The 18714-nt window shown below is 49.6% G+C and overlaps 1 protein-coding gene across 2 annotated transcripts in view; it reads left to right on the top strand.

Annotated features, from left to right (window-relative positions):
* LOC137660314 (nucleolar protein dao-5-like) overlaps positions 1–18714 on the top strand; it is a 43449-nt gene that overhangs the window by 19989 nt on the left and 4746 nt on the right. For both annotated transcript variants that reach the window (XR_011047666.1, XM_068395127.1), the window contains exons 3-6: positions 5601–5689; positions 7576–7721; positions 9421–9454; positions 17347–18713. Coding sequence is in view for 1 of the 2 variants with exons in the window: in XM_068395127.1 (XP_068251228.1) it covers positions 5601–5689; positions 7576–7721; positions 9421–9454; positions 17347–18713 (1636 nt within the window). In the remaining variant the exon portion in view is untranslated. The remainder of the gene's footprint in view (positions 1–5600; positions 5690–7575; positions 7722–9420; positions 9455–17346; position 18714) is intronic.

The following is an 18714-nucleotide window of genomic DNA, read 5'->3' as shown; positions in this document are numbered from 1 at the left end:
TGAACGATCGCCCTCCTGCAGATGCTGATCACCATCGCACCCTTTCACGCGATCATTCACCTGCGCATGCTGCTCGCCATCGCACAACCCTGAACGATTGGCCGCTTACGCATGCTGCTCCTCATCGCACCACCCTGAACGATCGCCCTCCTGCAGATGCTGATCACCATCGCACCCTTTCACGCGATCATTCACCTGCGCATGCTGCTCGCCATCGCACAACCCTGAACGATAGCCCGCTTACGCATGCTGCTCCTCATCGCACAACCCTGAACGCTCGCCCTCTTGCGGATGCTGATCACCATCGCACCCTATCACGCGATCATTCACCTACACATGCTGCTCGCCATCGCTTACCGCCAGCGATCTTCTTCACCTACGCGGCAGCACGATCCCTCGCCGTCACGCCCATTCCCCTGCGCGCCCGCGCGATCGCTCGCCTGCGCGCCCGCGCGATCGCTCGCCTGCGCGCCCGCGCGATCGCTCGCCTGCGCGCCCGCGCGATCGCTCGCCTGCGCGCCCGCGCGATCGCTCGCCTGCGCGCCCCGCGCGATCGCTCGCCTGCGCGCCCTCGCGACCGCTCGCCTGCGCGCCCGCGCGACCGCTCGCCTGTGCGCCCGCGCGACCATTCGCCTTTGCGCGACCGTTCGCCCTCGCGCGACCATAGTTTGCGGCGAATTCCACAGCCGGTGGTAGCAGCAGGGACGCGTGCTCCTAGGCGGCACTCGGGATCACCTCCATCCAAGCACAGGTTGGTAGTGCAGGACGAAGACAGGTCAGTACAGCATTCTTCCCACCTTCTTTTCAGGCAGGAACCGTCGTGTCCTCTCCAAAGGATCGCCCGATCCCTTTCACCTTAGCGAGGATTTCGGACTCTGTGTCCTTGGAGCAGCAGACATGGTTTGATCCGCTGGCACGGGCGTTAATGAGGGCTATGAAACCAGCACTCACCGGCCAGGGTAACAAACCAGCGGCTGTCTCTCCTACGCTGAAGAGAAAGAGAGGAGTGGACTTCGTGGTGACTTCCCCCAGGGCGAAGTTGGTTCCCAAGAGGTCGGTCTCGAGGGTCCCCTCTCCTGCACGAGTACTCTCTCCTTCTCCCGCCCTGGAAGGATTTTTGGCGGGGGGGCTTTCCGTTGAAGATTTCTCCATCGGACAAGGGGTGACTGCTTACCTCTTCCTCTGGGAGCTTACCAGGTTCTTTCCCTCCTCGGTTACGGCCCGAGGTTTGGTTCAAGGAAGCTACAGGAAGATCAAGGGTACTTTCCTCCTCTCGAGCTCAGGCACCTTGGCCTTTCGTCGTTAAGTATCTACTTGCGGACAAGCTCGATGTTTTACCATCTGGACGCACTGACTGAAGGCTTCCTTCGGGTGTCTCATCTGTGGAGGTCAACGACCTCAGACACCCTTCCATCCTTGAGAAGAGTTTTGTCTTTGCCCAAGGACAGAGACTTAAACATCTGCTGTGCGGAGTAAATCGACTTCCGGTTTCACTCCTCCAAGGCGCTTTCTTCCAGACTCTGCAGGGCTCCAGCTCCCTCTTCTTTCAACCACGTCGGTCTAAGTTATCGGCTACGACAACTGGGACAAGGTGTCCAATTGCAGTTTCCTCCTGTCAGGAACAGATGGCACGGGAGACTCCCCCGGGGGGGCATAGTCCTAAAAGGAGTTCACGAACTCTAGGATTGCAGGTTTTTTCGCTGGGAGGATGCTTAAGGTTACTCATCCGAATGACAGCTTCCCGATGCCCATTCCCGCACAATCTCTGTGAGTAGCCAAGGATATCGCGCCTGCCGTCTCTGTCAGCGAATTCAGTGTCTCTGAACCTCTATGCCATAGCATCAGCAGAGTTGCCCGGTTGGGCAGAATGATCCATACCTTAGGCGAAGGTCTTCCTTAGGATCATCGACGGCTTCACCCCCGGCCCCCTCAGTCGATCCTTTCTTGTAAGGAAGGATCTGAGAGGGGATGTCCATAGTCGACCTCTCAGCCCTGATCAAGTTTGTCGAACAAACTTCGGCCAGCGTAGACCAGCAGAATCGATCAGACTGGTAACGAGGCGACAGGACTCCTTTAACCCTGGATCGGAAGGACGGGTACTTTCAGTTTCCATTCCATCCATCTTCCAGGGTGCTCGTCGAATTCAGCCTAAACTGCAAGTATTCCTGCTTATGATGCAGTGTGGCTATCCCGCCGTGGCATAGCAGGTTTGTTTCCCCAGAGAACTCTCCCTGCCTTCCTCTTGGCCGCTCAGGTGCAGACTTCCGCCTCCTCTGCTGTTTGGAGGGCTGGTCAACTCCGGTAGGCTCGGGTTTCGACCTTCTTCAGCGCCGGGAAAAGCTTCCGAATGCTGACCATGAGTGTGGGCTCATGGTATTTTGCTCGGAGCCTTCTCTTCCTCTGCCTCAACATCTGGAGTATCTGGCCATGATATTGAGTCAACCGCCTTACCACGTTGGAAACCCCGCTTCTCGTCCGTCCAGCGAGGTTAAGCAACGTCGGCACTTGGATGGGTGACCACCTGGGGACGCCAGATTCTGTTACCACATCCTCCGAGCCTTCCTTTCGGTTGACTGTGGCAAGACTGAGGAGAGTCGCAGTACCTGTTCTCAGTCAAGCAGAGTTTTCAGCCCTACCTTGGAACGTTTCCTAGTTCTTCTTTCCTCATTGACCCGTTTATAGTCCGAACGGTCGCCTCAGGATAAGTTCCATGTGGGGCGATCCAAGTTCCGGTGGCTTCAGGCAATGTTTAACCGGACTCCCTGGCCCTATGGGACCAGCGGAACTATTAAACCTGCAATGGGTGTTGACCTATGGAGCCTCTTGATGGTAGTGGATATTCTCGTCCTTTCCCCACATTCTTGATGCGGTTCTCGGACTCGTCAAAGGAAAGGGGGGGGGGCATGTTCCGGTCCAGGCCTATGGTCAGGACCTGAAGGATACCTCTCCATCATTCAGGCAGGCTTAAGGGCCTTAGTCTGGCCCCTCTTCAGTCCTACCGCTCCTGCCAAGTCGCCCCGTTGCGTGTCGACTTCATGCTAACCAGCAGGGGACGCATTTTCACACCTTCACATCTTGCAGTAGAGATACCGGGATGATTGAGATTCTCTCAATTCCACCATCGGCTCTCTCATTCCAGGCAGGGGAATGTTTCTCTCAGACTATCCAAGCAGAGCCTCATAGAGAGAGTGTACCTAGGGGTCTTTGACCTTGGGTAACCAGCAAGTGCTGATCTGGGGGACCTGATCGCGACAGCTTGGAACCTCAAGCTTCCGCTAGTTTTCCCCCCAGTCTCAGACCCCGAGACTCTGGCAAGATGCATTCCGGTGATGGTGGGACAACTTCGACGCCTGCGTCTTCCCTCCTTTTTGTCTGCGGACAATGGGTCTCAACAAAACCAGGTTGTCTGTCAACCTTTCAATGGGAGAGCTCCACTGGGACTATGCGCAGAACGGTTTCTGGACCCTCTGCTTCCCCTGACGGAACTCCCGGGAGAGCTTCTCCCACGGCGCAGGCTACTCAAGCAACCACACTGCGACATCTCTCCCGAACCGGGGCGTCGCTTCGGCTTCATGCCTGGAGACACTACGCTTCCTCCTCTAGAAGAGACAACCCGCTACAGTCGCGGTACGGAGGTCGCGTCATCTGCGATAGTCATCCACAGGGGTCTCCCAGGCAAAGTGAAGAGTCTAAGGTGGTTGGTGCCGTGGGAGATATACCTCTTCCCGTGAGGCCTCTTCTCCAGCAATAACGGTCTTATTGCCTTTCGGCGGGAGGAAACTCCTTTCCGCTCTTGGCAATGAAGCCTGTCGCTCAGCCTTTCCCTGACCTTCAGGCTTAAAGGAATAACTTTTTCCTGCCCGCTGGATCTATTCTCGCTCATGCGAAGCTACGATCGTCCCTGCCCTAGTCGGAGGAAGACCTCCAACTTGGAGCATGGCTCGGACTTTTAGTCCTTTAAGAGATCTTCTCAAGACCCTTTTACGACAGGCCTCGGATTGTATTCCGCCTTGGGTCTTCTGCTCACTCTGGCCACGGCCAGTGTGTAAGCAATCTTCTTGGTCTCTTACTACTCCCCCCCTTTCTAAGGAAGAGGGGAAGGCAACATTCAGGCTCGCTCCTGAGTTGTTGGCTAGACTCAGAATCTGAGGGTCCCGACCCTTCGGTCCGATTCATTCAAGATTTTGAGTCTCCATTCTGTGTCTGATGTCCCAAGACCTTCTCTTTCTTGCCAGTACAGGAATCGAGAGGTTAGCGCTGGGAACAGCTGCAGTTTGGCCTCAGTTGCAGCCGATTTGGGAACACAAGGAGGACATGGGGGGAGAGTCACCAGTATACCTCTTCAGCCCGGACTCAAGGACATTCATCTCGACCTGTCTTCAGACCCTCCCCCGTCACGTCGCCCTACAGCACGATGTTGGATACATCGCAACGTCCCTCGCCTTCGAGTAATACTACTCTGTGACGCAGGTGCTACAAGCTGGAGTCTGGAAGCGTCTGATGACCTTCGCAGCCCGCTTCCTGCAGGGCGTGACCCACAGGAGTCTCGATACGTTTTCTATCGCTCTGTGGTGGCTACACAACAGCTGGTCTAACCTCAGGCTCCTTTTTGGACAGGTAGCAGAAGGTTGAGGGCATTGTTATCAGGTTTTAGTCTGCATGAACGAAAGAAGTATGTCTGGCCCTTACTTCTTTCTTCATCATCCCCTCTACGGGGAAGCAGCATCCTGGTCTCTGCATAGCTGACCTCGAACCTCTGCAGGTAAACCATGTTTCCTTGTGTTCCGAGTATTGAGTCAATACTGTCGCGTCCCCCATACCCTGACGAGGTGGTATTGGGAACGTCCTAACCCAGAGTTCCTTCTGGAACTCCAGGTCAACTGCCTAAGACGGGTCACACTTCTTCCTTCACACACAAGCTTACGTAGGCCACATGGTTCCTTGCGGTGCAAGGAACTTGTGAGGTGCAGGGACTCCTTTTCTCGAGTGCGACTCACTCGGATTCTGAGTCCCCGGGTAAAGCCAAAGCCAGTATGGCTGGGGACTTTCCACCCTTCCTAAGGGATAAGTCACCCTTTGTAAATAGCGTGGTTTGTATTTCGGTTACGGAACAAATGACAAATTCGAAGATAATTTGTATTTTTCCTAACCATACAAACCTTAGCTATTTACACATATTTGCCCGCCAGCCCTGTCCCCCAAGACAAGTCCTACCTCTAAGTGAAAGTGAGTATTCACCTGTGTGTGAGGGGGAGGAGGGGTAGCTAGCTACCACTCCCCTACCCCCCCGCTAACTAGCGCGGGGGTAATACACCCTCGTTAAATTCTAATGGCTCGCCATTTCAGCTACGCTAAAAGTAATACCCTTTGTAAATAGCTAAGGTTTGTATGGTTAGGAAAAATACAAATTATCTTCGAATTTGTCATATTAAATCTTTTGCCATTGTGGAAACACGCTAGTGGAATATAGTACAGTATTTTATTGAATATACTGTAGTACTACGTATCTTGAGTTTGTCTTTCCTTGTATCTTTTCACTGTAGAAGCAGAAACTAATGTTTTTGTAATTTATCTAATGTATGGGATATGTGGTCTTGCAGAACTTCTCCAAACAAACGACGATTAAGCTTAGAGACTCCAAGTGCCAAGAAAGCTCGCAAAGATGAGTCTAGTTCAGAGGAAAGTTCAGGTAAGATTTATTTTGCTTTTTGATGTATTTTTTTTATCTTGTTACAACTATTAGTCATAGATATCCTCCTTTTCTACACTGCATATCCCAGTTGTACTAAATTGCTCTATTCAAGATTGAGGGGGGGGGGGGTTACTGTTCAAGCCTAGACTATATAATGCTTCGAATGATGCCGGAATCCTGACATGGGTGATTTTATCTTCGATTGTCTTTTTACCATTATGGGCAAGATACAAGATGATAGAAAGGTCTCTTTTGTTATTGTTGGTGATTTCAATGCTCACCGTAGGGAATGGTTAAATTCTGTTTCTCCTACCTATTACCATGGCTTAAGAGCTTTAGACTGCCTCTGAATCAGGCTGTGAGCAAATCATAAGTGAAGCTACTCACAGGTTTGGTAACTGCTTGGACTTCTTATACACAGACTCCCCTGACGTTATAACAATTAAGGTTGGTTCTCTCATCTGCTCATGCGTTGATTTCATTTGTAGTGAAGACTGAACAACCTGTCTCTGATGTATCTTACTAATATAAGATTTATTTGAAATCTCAAGCTGACTGGAATGGGATTTTGCATGATATTTTGGACTTGAATTTGTCACAATTGTATGGTAGTGTTGATCCTGTATTCCCCTTGAATGAGAATCTAGTCAACATAATTGATAGACATATCCCTTCTCGTGTGCTAAGGTACTGAGTGAAGGAGAAACCACAGTTCAGTGATAATTGTAGACTTGCTTATTTGGAGAATTAGGAAACCTTCATCTTTGGAAGGGTAACAGATGAGATTTGACCTGGAATAACTATACTCAGCTTAGAGCTTTTGCTCAGAGAGTTTATGCTTCAACTGAAAAAGAATACAATTTAACCATAAAAGAAACCCTTTCTGGTACAACCCAGGAGCATAAGTGGTGGACTACCCTTGAATCTGCACTCTTTGGTGTAGATGCAACGGTTCCTCCGTTACTTGAACCAGATGGCTCTGTCACTCACTGTCCAATGGACAAGGCAACCCTTTTGGGTGATGTGTTTGACACCAAGCAGAGTAATGAGAAACTCTTAACTTCCTCATTCCTGTTTTCCTGAGGCTAGTTTAGCTTTTCAATCTCGTGAAATTAAAGCGCTCTTGATGGACCTTGATGCTTATGGATGTGTAGACCCAAATGGTATTTTTCCTTTGTGTTTTTTTTTTTTATAAAGACAGCAGATTTCTTAGCTCCAAAGTTATATGTTATTTTGTGCAAGTTAGCAGGAAGAGGAGCTTTTACCACTTGTTGGAGAATTGGTAATGTTACTTCACTATAAATGTGTTTGTGGTAGCTCAAGTCCAACTGATTACCACCCAATTTCCATAATTCCCTTATTATTTAAATTTTTTTTAATGTGTTTTGGCAAAATGTCTGAATAGGTTTGCTGAAGGTAATCATCTGTTCCCTAGTTTGTAATTTGGTTTTCGTAAAGGTCTTGGAGCATGTGATGCCCTTCTTACAATCTCCAATGCTGTACAGAAATCCCTTGATAAAGGCCTCTGTTCATCTAAGCCTTAGGGGAACAAGACTTTTGTCAATTTTTGGAAATGTGTAGTTCCCCCTCATTACTCTAATGGCGATCCTTTACCTGCGAGCTAAAGATGTTACCGAAATTGTCACTAGAGAACATACCTTTGACATTGGGTCCTTAAGTTCACTTGCGGGTAGAAGCTTGGTACAAAGGGCACAAGTATGATTATGGAAATGAAACCGAAGGAATAATACAATTGTATTTTGAAGTTTTTACTATGGAATTATGAGATAGATTCACAAACGAGTTGGTAACGTCAAAATGGTGTCATGCAAAGGTAATCTACTTTTCAAATCCTGATTAATTTGACTTTCTTTATTTTTCAGAAGAGGAAACAGCACCCAAGAAAGCCCCTCCCATGGTCAATGGGAAGAGTCCAAAGACTCCTGTAGGTGCCAAGAAGAAGAGGGAATCATCATCTTCTGAAGAGTCCTCTGATGAGGAACCTGCAAAGCCCACTCCTGGTAAACAGGTAAGAAATTTTGGGATGCTTCAGGTTTATCAAGATATACTATTTCAACACAAATTTGTAGGTAGTAGGTTGGCCAAGGCATCAGCCACCCAGTGAGATATTACTGCAAGTTATTTAGTCCTTTGCCTAGCCACAGTAGTACATTGGACCCATCTCTGGTTATGGCTCAATTTATTTGCTTACATATACAATGAATAGACTGACCTATTCTTTATACATTATCCTTTTTTCTCATACAACCAACAACACTTGAGATATCTGCAAAACATTCTTCGTTCAAGGAGTTAACCGCGTAATGCACTAGTAGTGGTTAATTTTTTTGCTTGGTAAGGGTAGAATAGACTTTTAGCTATGGTAGGCAGCTCTTCTAGGAGGACACTCGCTTTCAAACCATTGTTCTCTGATCTTGAGTAGTGCCATAAATCCTGTACCATGATCTTCCACTGTCTTGTGTTAAGAGTTCTCTTCTTGAGGGTACACTGGGGAACACTTATTCTATGTTTCCTTATGTCCTTTCCTCATTAGGCTATTTTTCCTGTTAACTCTTGGATTTATAGCATTCTGCTTTTCCAACTAAGGTTGTTAGTCTAGCTATAATTTAGTAATAGTATGTAATTATGCATTGTATTGTTAGTGCCCAAGACTAGAGATAAAATTCTTGATGAAGATTAATGGTCGAGTAAGTTGATGCAAGTAGAATCTACTGAAATGAAGAAGATATGAACTTGTTCTGTGATACTTTGTTACCTTAATAATTGAAATTGAATAGATGGAAGTAACAATTCTTATGGAATCTTTATTATTGTATGTCTTAAAGAAATATTTTGGAATCAATTTTGAATTAAGCCATATGCCTTGTAGAAAATGTATAAAGTTTCATTAATTTTGAAATATTTTAAAAGTTCAAGCGCTACATTAGCAAGTCAGTGGGAGTCAGGAGCTCAAGGAAGCAACTCAAGAGTGTCAAATGTAAATTGATCACTGTCATCTGCAGTTGTCGACTGCCATAATCAGTTATTTTGTCATTTTAGTGCTGTAACCTTGTAATAATAAAGTAATCCTAAGCTTAGTCAGCATATTTGTGTCTCCGTTAGAATCTGATTTTTGCCATGGATAATTGCTTGAACACTGTGACCGTTTTCCTAGTACAGTACCTGTATAATTGTTGGTCTACCTGCTAACTCAGAACCTAAAACTATGGGGAATTGAATGATGTATAGGGATTCTACCATAAAATAAATAATATTGACTTGTGACCAACAAGAATTCACTACAGTAGATGCCTTATCATAAAGGAAACATAAAACCTGCTGACAATTGTTGGCATTGAATTCCTATGAAAAAGAATGATTTGAGGATTTTCGCTAATCAAGTTCACATGAAATCACGAAAACATTTATGAGAAATTTCATGACTTCATCACAACTATGTGTTATGTTTCTGAATTGAAGGCTTACAGTTTTTGGCGATAATCATACGTAATCTTGTCAAGGAGCTTATGTTTTGAAGGCATATAGTTGAAAATTTTTTGATAAACTAGTGAAATAGCGAGTTTCATGAATTTGAAATACTTTGTATTTTGAGTTGGGTAATTGCTGTTTAATCATTTTAACGTAATCCAGATCAATGGTTTTGGTAGTGTTCTTGAGAATATTCATAGTTTTGAAAATACTTATTCAATTTTTTTTTTCTATTTCAGAAGCAGACGCCAGCCAAAAAAGTCCAGAAAGTTGGTATGTACATAAGTTTGTTCCTAACTGACATACAAACCACGCTATTTAATAGGGGTATTAATTTCGGCGTAGCTGAAATGACAAGCCATTAGAATTTTAACGAGGGTTTACTACCCCACCACTAGTTAACAGGGGGGTAGGGGAAGGGTAGCTTGCTACCCTCCCCCCCCCCACACACACAACACACACCTGTACTTGAGCCCACTTTGCTCTCAGCTCGGGTGGTAGTCGGACGTGTCCGCTCTCACCCTCGCCTCTCTGACAGCCATTAATGTCTTTTTGCTTTCCTACAGTTTTGAGTGTGAAGTTGGTCTCTGCGAATATGCGCACCTGTCCTGGATTTCCCGACCGCCCTTGTGGAACATTCATGTCGGCAGTCGAGACGGACCCTCACACCCTTTGCCCTTACTGTAGAGGCCAACGGTGTGATAGTGGTAATAAGTGTGGTGAGTAGGGAGTGGTCTACCTCCCAGTGGGAGAGGTTTTCTCGGCGACGTAAGATGAAGTCCAGGCTGGATATTTCTTCGAAGTTTTCTTTGAAAGGAGAAAATCCCAAGGACTCTTCTACCGTTGCCCAAACCTCCTCCGAACCTCCCACTCGATCGGTCTCTTTCGAGAGACCGGCGAGTAGTAGCGTAGACCGTGGTTCTGTTTACCGATCTTGGGGTTCGAGAGATGGCGTTGCCTCCCCGAGCGAGGCAGCTCCACCTCTTCCCCCGGGGAGGATTTAAATTTAAATTTAAATGTAACAAGTTTATTCCAGCTTTGGTGTCCCTTGGGGTTCGAGGGTTCGCCCTCCAAGGAAGCACTTATTGACATCATCCGGTGCCGCTGTCAAACATTCGCCGACTTTGGCAGAGGTTGATCCTCTGTCTATTGTCGACGTTGTGATGTCAGAGGTATCCAATGCGGTATCTCCTAATACCTCTGCCTCTTCTCATCCCGCAGTAGCTGAAGGCTTAGTTTCTCCCGTTCCTGCTCAACCTACGAGGGAGAAACTAAGTCCAACAGTCTCTCCTGCCGGTGATTCTCTCCCTCGGGGGAGTTCACTCACAGAGATTCCTCTTCGGAGGACTGCTGAAGGTCAGCTTGCTGATCCAACGCCCCCCAGAGGGCGTATACGTCGCAAGGCTCGCCTTCCTCTTCGCTGGAGAGGCCTTCCTTCACCTTATAAGACGGTAAGGAGGCGCCTCTTCGGTTCACCATCGTCGCTGCAGTCCGCAGCAGAGGAGCCTCATCATCAATCGCCGACTGTTCCGGCTACAACCCTGGACCTCTCTGCGGATCGTTCGCGATCCCTTTCGGTGGAAGGTTGTCCTTTCAAAGAACACGTCGACCTACCACCCGACAGACCTGCTGACCTGCCGTCGCCGTTCCTGGCAGCTGATGCGCTTTATGCGCCAACTAGGCTAAACCTGTCTTTCATAGTCAGGCACCGGTCCCTTCTGGGCAACAAGGGCGTACGCGCCATCACGCGCACACGTCCCTTACGCGCAACAAGGGCGTACGCGCCATCACGCGCACACGTCCCTTACGCACCATGCTAAGCATGCACGCCAACAATTACCTAACCTCACCGAGATAGCGCACAGGCGCTCACCTGCTGCTGTTCCTGAGATAACGAACAGGCGCTCACCTGCTGCTGTTCCTGAGATAGCCCCCCACCGCTCACCTGCTCGCCAGCGCGCTAATGCGAGCCTTCAACCTACTGCGCGCCAACGCTCTCCTGTACGCCAACGATCTCATGCGCGCCCACGATTTTCGGATCTGGGTGTGGTAGGGAAGTCTAAGACTTCTCCTACTCATCAGCGCTTGCCAACGCTCGCCAGCGCGCGCATTCACCTGCGTGCTCCCTCGAGGATGCGCGCTTACGCCCATCCCCTACAGCAGCTACACACCGCCAGCCTGACGTGCGCCCACAAGAGGCATGCCAACGAACACAGGTTCCGACTACGCGCCCGCCCGCAAGGGATATATCTCCGCGCGCCCTACATCATCATCTGGGGCGAGCCATCTCTCGCCTGCACACCCACGGGCCTTTCATCTTGATCCTGCGCGCGCGCGAACATTCACCCTCACGCGCGAGCACACAATCAGCCTCCTGCGCACGCTTCTACGCGCCCTCGCAATCCCCCTCGCGCACATCAGCAGTCCCCCCGCGCAGGCGACTGATGCTGCGCGCGGCCCCGGGTATTCCCCATCGCGCGAGCGCCACTCCCCCGCGCGATCGTCAATACCCTCCCCTGCGTGAGGCTGCAGGACAACGCACGGCAAGGTCGCCATCGCCACATCCCCCCGCAAGCGCAGAACAGCGCGCTCGCCGGTGGGGGGGAAGGTTCCAGAAAGGTCCTGGGACATTTCTTCTTCCTTTTCTTTACAGGCGAACCCCCCTGTGGAAACTCCTCCCAGAGATCGGTCGATCCGTCCCTCCAGAGTGAGTGTCTGACAGCACAGCTGTCAGCCAGCAGCCTTGGTTTGGGGCACTAGTCAGCAGTTACGCAGGCCTTCAAGGCTGTTCTCTCTGAATTGGGCCACAAATCCTTGGCTGCGTTTACCCCCCCCCCCACTAAGCTGTCTCCTCGTAAGCCTTTGAGGCAGGCCCCCTCTGCCCCCAGACTTTTTCTCCCTCCCTGTCGGACGAGGACTTCCCGTCCTCAGGGGAGTCACGTGAGGTGAGACGTTCCCCCATCGCACCAATGGGGGAAACCCCATCTCGCGCTGGAAAGTCTTCTCGGGTAGGGGCGGAGAAGAGCCTACCTCCGTCGTTGTTGGAGTCCTGCATCTCTCCCAGAAGGGAGTCAAAGGACTCTAGAACAGTACCGAAATCCTCGTCAAGACTTTGAATGGAGCCAGCCAGTCACTCGGAGAACGTCCGCGATTCTCCCCAAGAAGAGCCTTTGGGGACAGGAGACTTCGCTGCAAGTCCATCCGGAGGAGAGCTACTGGAGTCAGAACATGCTTTTTGGCAAGTTTTGACCCTTATGAGGACTCAATGGGTTTGCTGACCCAGAGATTCTCCCTCGAGAGGGCAAAGACACGGTCTTGGACCGAGTATGTGGGACTCAAAAACCCTCTAAGGCCAGTGCGGCTCTGCCCTGGTCTCAAGGGGTTAAGAGTACTAGGGACAAGATCGCGGTCCAGCTCTCTGAGTTAGCCTCCTCCAGCCGATCCAGTGCCGGCAACAAGCTTCTCCCATCTCGCGTTCAGCAGAGGAGGTACTTCGAGATCATAGAGGACCCTTGTTTAGCTCTTCCCCTTCACCATTCTTTGGAAGAGCTTACCAGGGGAGTCCCTCTTGAGAGAGACTCCAACCGGCAGGTTTCATTCTCGGCGACTGAGATCCTTAATCAGGAGAAGGTTGCAAAGTGTGCTATGCAGGCCATTTCGTGGCTTGACATCTGGTTAGGGACCTTAGGTATCCTGATACGTTCGGAGGATTTCTCCAAAGAACGTACCAGGAAAGCTATGGAGACCTTCCTACTCTCAGGCACTCGCACCATCGAGTTTTTGGCCCACCAAGTCTCGAACTTGTGGGCGAACATCATCCTGAAATGTTGGGATACGGTGGCTGAGAGGTTCCATCAGAAGGTCCCTAGCACCGAGATAAGCAGGCTCAGACATTCTTCCGTGGAGAGAACGAATCTGTTTGAGCCTAAAAACGTGGAGCATGCTGCTGAGAGGTGGAGGAAGTCCCACCAAGACTCCCTCCTACATAGGGCTTTGACATCCAAGCCCTATAAGCCTCCAGCACCCCAGCAGCCTCGTCCTACAAAGACCACAAAACCGACAACGGCAGCGAAGACAGTGGTGTCTAAGCCCTTTCCTATCAAGGACAGGAAAGGCAAGAAGTCCTCCGGGGGAGGGAAAAATCCTAGAGGAGCAGCCGAGGCCGCAAACGCTAGGATAGGCAGTCCCCCTGCATGTCCGTCAGTGGGGGGGATGCCTACAAAGTTGCACAGACAGGTGGCAGCAACTCTGGGCCGATTCCTGGACGATTTCCGTAATCAGTCGGGGATATCGCGTCCCATTCACATCTCTACCTCCCCTGACGATGAATCCAGTGTCATTGAGCTCCCTTGCCATGGGATCAGCCAGGGGGCAGGCCCTTCGGGCAGAAGTCCAGACCATGTTGAAGAAGGGCGCTCTCCAAGAGGTCGTCGACGGGTCCCCAGGCTTCTTCAGTCGACTCTTTCTTGTAATGAAGGCGTCTGGGGGCTGGAGACCAGTCATCGACCTGTCAGCTCTGAACAAGTTTGTCAAACAAACTCCGTTCAGCATGGAGACCGCAGACACGGTAAAACTCGCAGTGAGACCGCAAGACTTCATGTGTACACTGGATCTGAAGGACGCGTACCTCCAGATCCCAGTCCATCCATCTTCGAGGAAGTACTTAAGATTCAGCCTAGACAACAAGGAGTACCAGTTCATGGTGCTGTGTTTCGGTCTCTCCACAGCACCACAGTTTTTCACCAGTGTGTTCACCCTAATATCGTCGTGGGCACACAGGATCGGCATCCGTCTCCTCCGTTATCTGGACGACTGGCTGATCCTAGCAGACTCGGAACCATCCCTTTTTCAATACAGAGACAAACTTCTGGGACTTGGCCAGGATCTGGGGATCATGGTAAATCTCGAGAAGTCCTCTCTGCTTCCCACTCAAAGACTGGTATACCTAGGCATGATTATAGACACCAATCTCCACAAAGCCTTCCCATCAGACGACAGGATAGCAAGGCTGAGGAAGGTCGCAAGCCCTTTTTTCAGACGAGAAGAACTTACAGCCCAATCGTGGTTACGTCTCCTCGGTCACCTCTCATCTTTGGCTCTTCTAGTTCCCAACGGTCGCCTCAGGATGAGATCCCTCCAGTGGCGACTCAAGTCCCGGTGGAATCAAGGTTACGATTCCCCGGACGTCATGATCCCTATGGGACCTGCGGAACGGACGGACCTCCAGTGGTGGGTGAGACGAGAACCTACGAAGAGGAGTGGATCTTCTCGTCCTCCCCCGGATTTGATGCTGTTTTCGGACGCCTCAAAGAAGGGGTGGGGCCCCCACGTTCTACACCACAGGACCTCAGGCCTGTGGTCAGAATCAGAAAAGCGCCTCCATATAAATCATATAGAGACAAAGGCCGTTTTCTTGGCCCTTCAACAGTTCCAACAATACATGGCGGGTCACAATGTGGTGGTGATGAGCGACAACACCACAGTAGTAGCTTACATCAACAAGCAAGGAGGTACCTTTTCGAAGCAGCTATCCCATCTTGCAGTAGATACTGAGATGGACCGAAGTCCACTCGATTCCGCTATCGGCACGTTTCATTCCAGGCAAGAGGAATGTACTCGCCAACAACCTGAGCAGAGCGTCTCAGATAGTGAGTACCGAGTGGTCTTTGGATCGTCTAGTAGCCAACAAAGTCCTGACTTTGTGGGGTTCCCCTACTGTGGATCTGTTCGCGACAGCGTCGAATTTCAAGCTCCCGCTATACTGCTTCCCAGTCCCGGATCCCAAGGTGCTCGGGCAAGATACATTCCAACATCGGTGGGACAACATCGACGTGTACGCCTTTCCCCCTGTAATGTCTGATGAGGAGGGTGCTCAACAAGACCAGAATATCGGTCAATCTTTCAATGACCCTCATAGCTCCACTATGGCATCACGTGGAATGGTTTCCGGACCTTCTGCAACTCCTAACGGAACTTCCGAGAGAACTCCCTCCGCGACACGATCTACTCAGACAACCACATGCCAACGTCTTCCACAAAGCCGTAGCTTCGCTACGACTTCACGCCTGGAGACTATCCAGCATCTCCTCGCTGTGAGAGGATTTTTGCAACAAGTTGCGATCAGGATGTCTGGACATCTACAAAAATCATCCGCATCTGTCTACCAGGCAAAATGGAAAGTCTTCTGTGGTTGGTGTCGTGGAAGGAGTTTCTCTCCACTCGATGCCACTATTCCAGCAATATTGTTCCTCATGTATTTGCGGGAAGAAATGCGCCTCAGTCTCGGCGGTGAAAGGCTATCGCTCAACCTTAAGTCTAGCCTTCAGGCTCAAAGGAATGGACATTTCTTCCTTGCTGGAACTTTCTCTACTCATACGAAGTTATGAACTTACCTGCCCTCAGTCGGAAGTGAGACCTCCTCCCTGGAAGGTGGTTCGAGTTCTCGGGTCTCTTAAGAGACCTCCCTATGAACCATTACGCCAGGCATCAGATCGCCACCTAACTTGGAAGATGGTTTTCCTACTAGCTTTGGCTTCGGCCAAGCGAGTCGGTGAACTTCATGGTCTCTCGTACGACATCGCCCATTCAATGGGATGGAGGGAGGTAACGTTCAAATTCGTCCCTGAGTTTATTGCTAAGACTCGGAATCCGGGGGTGGCGGACCCTCGGTTTGACTCCTTCCAGACTTCGAGTCTCCGTTCTGTAACAGATGACCCAGACCATCTCCTACTGTGCCCAGTAAGGAGCTTGAGGCTGTATCTCAAAAGAACGGCTGCAGTCCGTCCTCAGGTGCAAGCATTGTTCGTTAGCACTGGGAGGACTAAGAGGAGAGTCACCAAGAACACCATCTCGGCATGGATTCGTAGGGTGATCCATCTGTCCCTGAATCCAGACCCTCCTCTGTCACGTCGCCCTAGAGCACATGATGTCAGGGGCGTAGCTACGTCCCTGGCCTTCAAGAAGAATTTCTCAGTGACGCAGGTTCTTCAGGCTGGGGTGTGGAAGCGTCAGACCTTCACAGCCCACTACCTGCAAGACGTGACCCACAGGAGGCTCGATACATTCTCTATCGGCCCTGTGGTGGCTGCACAACAGCTGGTTTAAAACCTCAGGCTCCTTATTGGACAAGTAGCAGAAGGTTGAGGGCATTGTTACCCGGTCTTAGTATGCATGAATGAAAAGGTTTGTCTGGCCCTTATTTTTTTCTTCATCTTCCCCTCTCTTGGGGAAAGCAGCATCTATCTTGGGTTCTCTGCACAGCTGACCTCAAACCACTGCAGGTAAACCATGTTTCCTTGTGTTCCTAATATTAAGCTAATACTGTCATGTCCCCATACCCTGACGAGGTGGTATTTTGAGAGTCCTAGCCTAAAGTTTCCATCTAAAGGACTACAGATCAACTTCCTAGGACGAGTTACACTTTATTAGACCTTCACACACAGCTTGCGTAGGCCGCAGTCCTTGCGTAGCAAGGTTCTAGCGGGGTTCAGGGACTCCTTATTGTTGAGTGCAGACACTCTCAAATAATGAGCCCCCGAGCAAAGCCAAAAGCCAGTACTGTCTGGAACGTTCCACCCTTCCTAATGGGTGAGTCACCCCTATTAAATAGCGTGGTTTGTATGTCAGTTACGGAACAAATGACAAATTCGTAGATAATTTGTATTTTTCCTATGTATACAAACCTTAGCTATCTAGTCAAACTTGCCCGCCAGCCCTTTCCCCCTTGAAGTCCTACCTCCAAGCAAAGTGAGCTCAAGCACAGGTGTGTGTGTGTGGGGGGTAGGGCGGGGGATAGCAAGCTACCCTCCCCTACGCCCTGCTAACTAGCGGTGGGGTAGTAAACCCTCGTTAAAATTCTAATGGCTCGTCATTTCAGCTACGCCGAAAGTAATACCCCTATTAAATAGCCAAGGTTTGTATAGTTAGGAAATATACAAATTATCTACGAATTTGTCATATTTTTAAGTAAAATTTTGAGTAATCCATATTTGCCATGATCTTGAAATTTAGAATGCAGTTATTGTTCACGTGCTGAAAACCAATATAGTACAATGTAGTTTTAGATTTTGTCTGGGAACTTGTCTTCATTGGATTTGCTAATTTTGGTAGTTAAAGAGTCATTCGTTATCAGAACATATAACTCAACATAAGGGAAAATATTTCAGCCGCACCTGAATCCAGCTCTGAAGAATCTAGCTCTGAAGATGAGGCAGAACCAGCCAAGCCTGCTGTTAGTAAGCCTGCCACTCCAGTAGTGAAACCTGCAGCTAAGCCAGCAGAGTCAAGTTCTGAGGAGTCTAGTTCAGAAGAAGAAACGACTGCACCAGCTGCACAAAATTATAAGCCTGTTAATCCATTAGCATTAAAATCTCCTAAAGCTGTAGCTACACCAGTAAGCAAACCAGCTGAATCTAGCTCCGAAGAATCAAGTTCAGAGGAAGACGACGAACCGGCGAAGCCTGTCGCCAAGAAAGCTGTCACTCCAGTTGTTAAGCCTCCGGCAAAGCCTGCCGAGTCGAGTTCAGAAGAGTCGAGCTCTGAGGAAGAGGAAGAACCAGTAAAGCCAGCTGCAAAGAAACCTGCTCCACCAGCTGCCAAGCCACCTGCTAAGACTGCTGAATCAAGTTCTGAAGAATCTAGCTCTGAGGAGGAGGATGAACCTCCAAAACCAGTTGCAAAGGCTGTGACACCTGCTCGTAAACCAGCAGCTAAGCAGGCTGAATCTAGTTCCGAAGAAGAGTCAAGCTCTGAAGAGGAACCTGCAAAGCCTACTCCGAAAGCTGCAAAGCCTGCTCCTCCTAAAGCAGCTGCTAAGCCAGCTGAATCAAGTTCAGAAGAAGAATCAAGCTCGGAGGATGATGAACCTCCTAAGGTTACAAAGCCGCCTGCTAAGGCTGTTGTCACTCCTGCTGCTAAGCCAGAAGAATCAAGCTCAGAGGAAGAATCAAGCTCAGAGGAGGAACCTGCAAAACCTGCTCCAAAGGTTGGAAAACCAGCTGCCAAGCCTGCGGCTAAACCTGCAGAGTCCAGTTCTGAAGAATCTAGCTCAGAGGAAGAGGAACCTGCTAAGCCTGTCGCCAAAAAGGCTACCACGCCATCAGCTAAAGTCCCAGCAAAGCCAGCCGAGTCCAGTTCAGAGGAATCTAGTTCAGAAGAGGAGGAAGAAGCAAAACCCGTGGCAAAAAAAGCACCCACACCAGTTCAAAAAGCTGTTGCTCCGAAGCCAGCAGCAGAATCTAGTTCTGAGGAAGAGTCCAGCTCTGATGATGATGATGCTCCACCAGCTAAAGCAACTCCAGCTAAAGCAACCCCAGCTGCCAAACCGGTAGCAAAGCCAGAAGAATCAAGCTCTGAAGAAGAAAGTTCAGATGAGGAGGAGGAAGCCCCAGCCAAGCCTGCTCCTGCAAAGCCAGCGCCTAAAGCTAAGGAAAGCAGTTCTGGAGAAGAATCTGATGAAAGTGAAGAGGAGGAACCTAATAAAAAGGCCAATACCTTTACTCCTGGGAAGCTTTACAATGGTACAGCTAATAAGG

The sequence above is a fragment of the Palaemon carinicauda genome, chromosome 20 (assembly GCF_036898095.1).
Source record: "Palaemon carinicauda isolate YSFRI2023 chromosome 20, ASM3689809v2, whole genome shotgun sequence".
NCBI lineage: Eukaryota > Metazoa > Arthropoda > Malacostraca > Decapoda > Palaemonidae > Palaemon > Palaemon carinicauda.
This window is presented reverse-complemented; position numbering and strand designations above follow the sequence as displayed.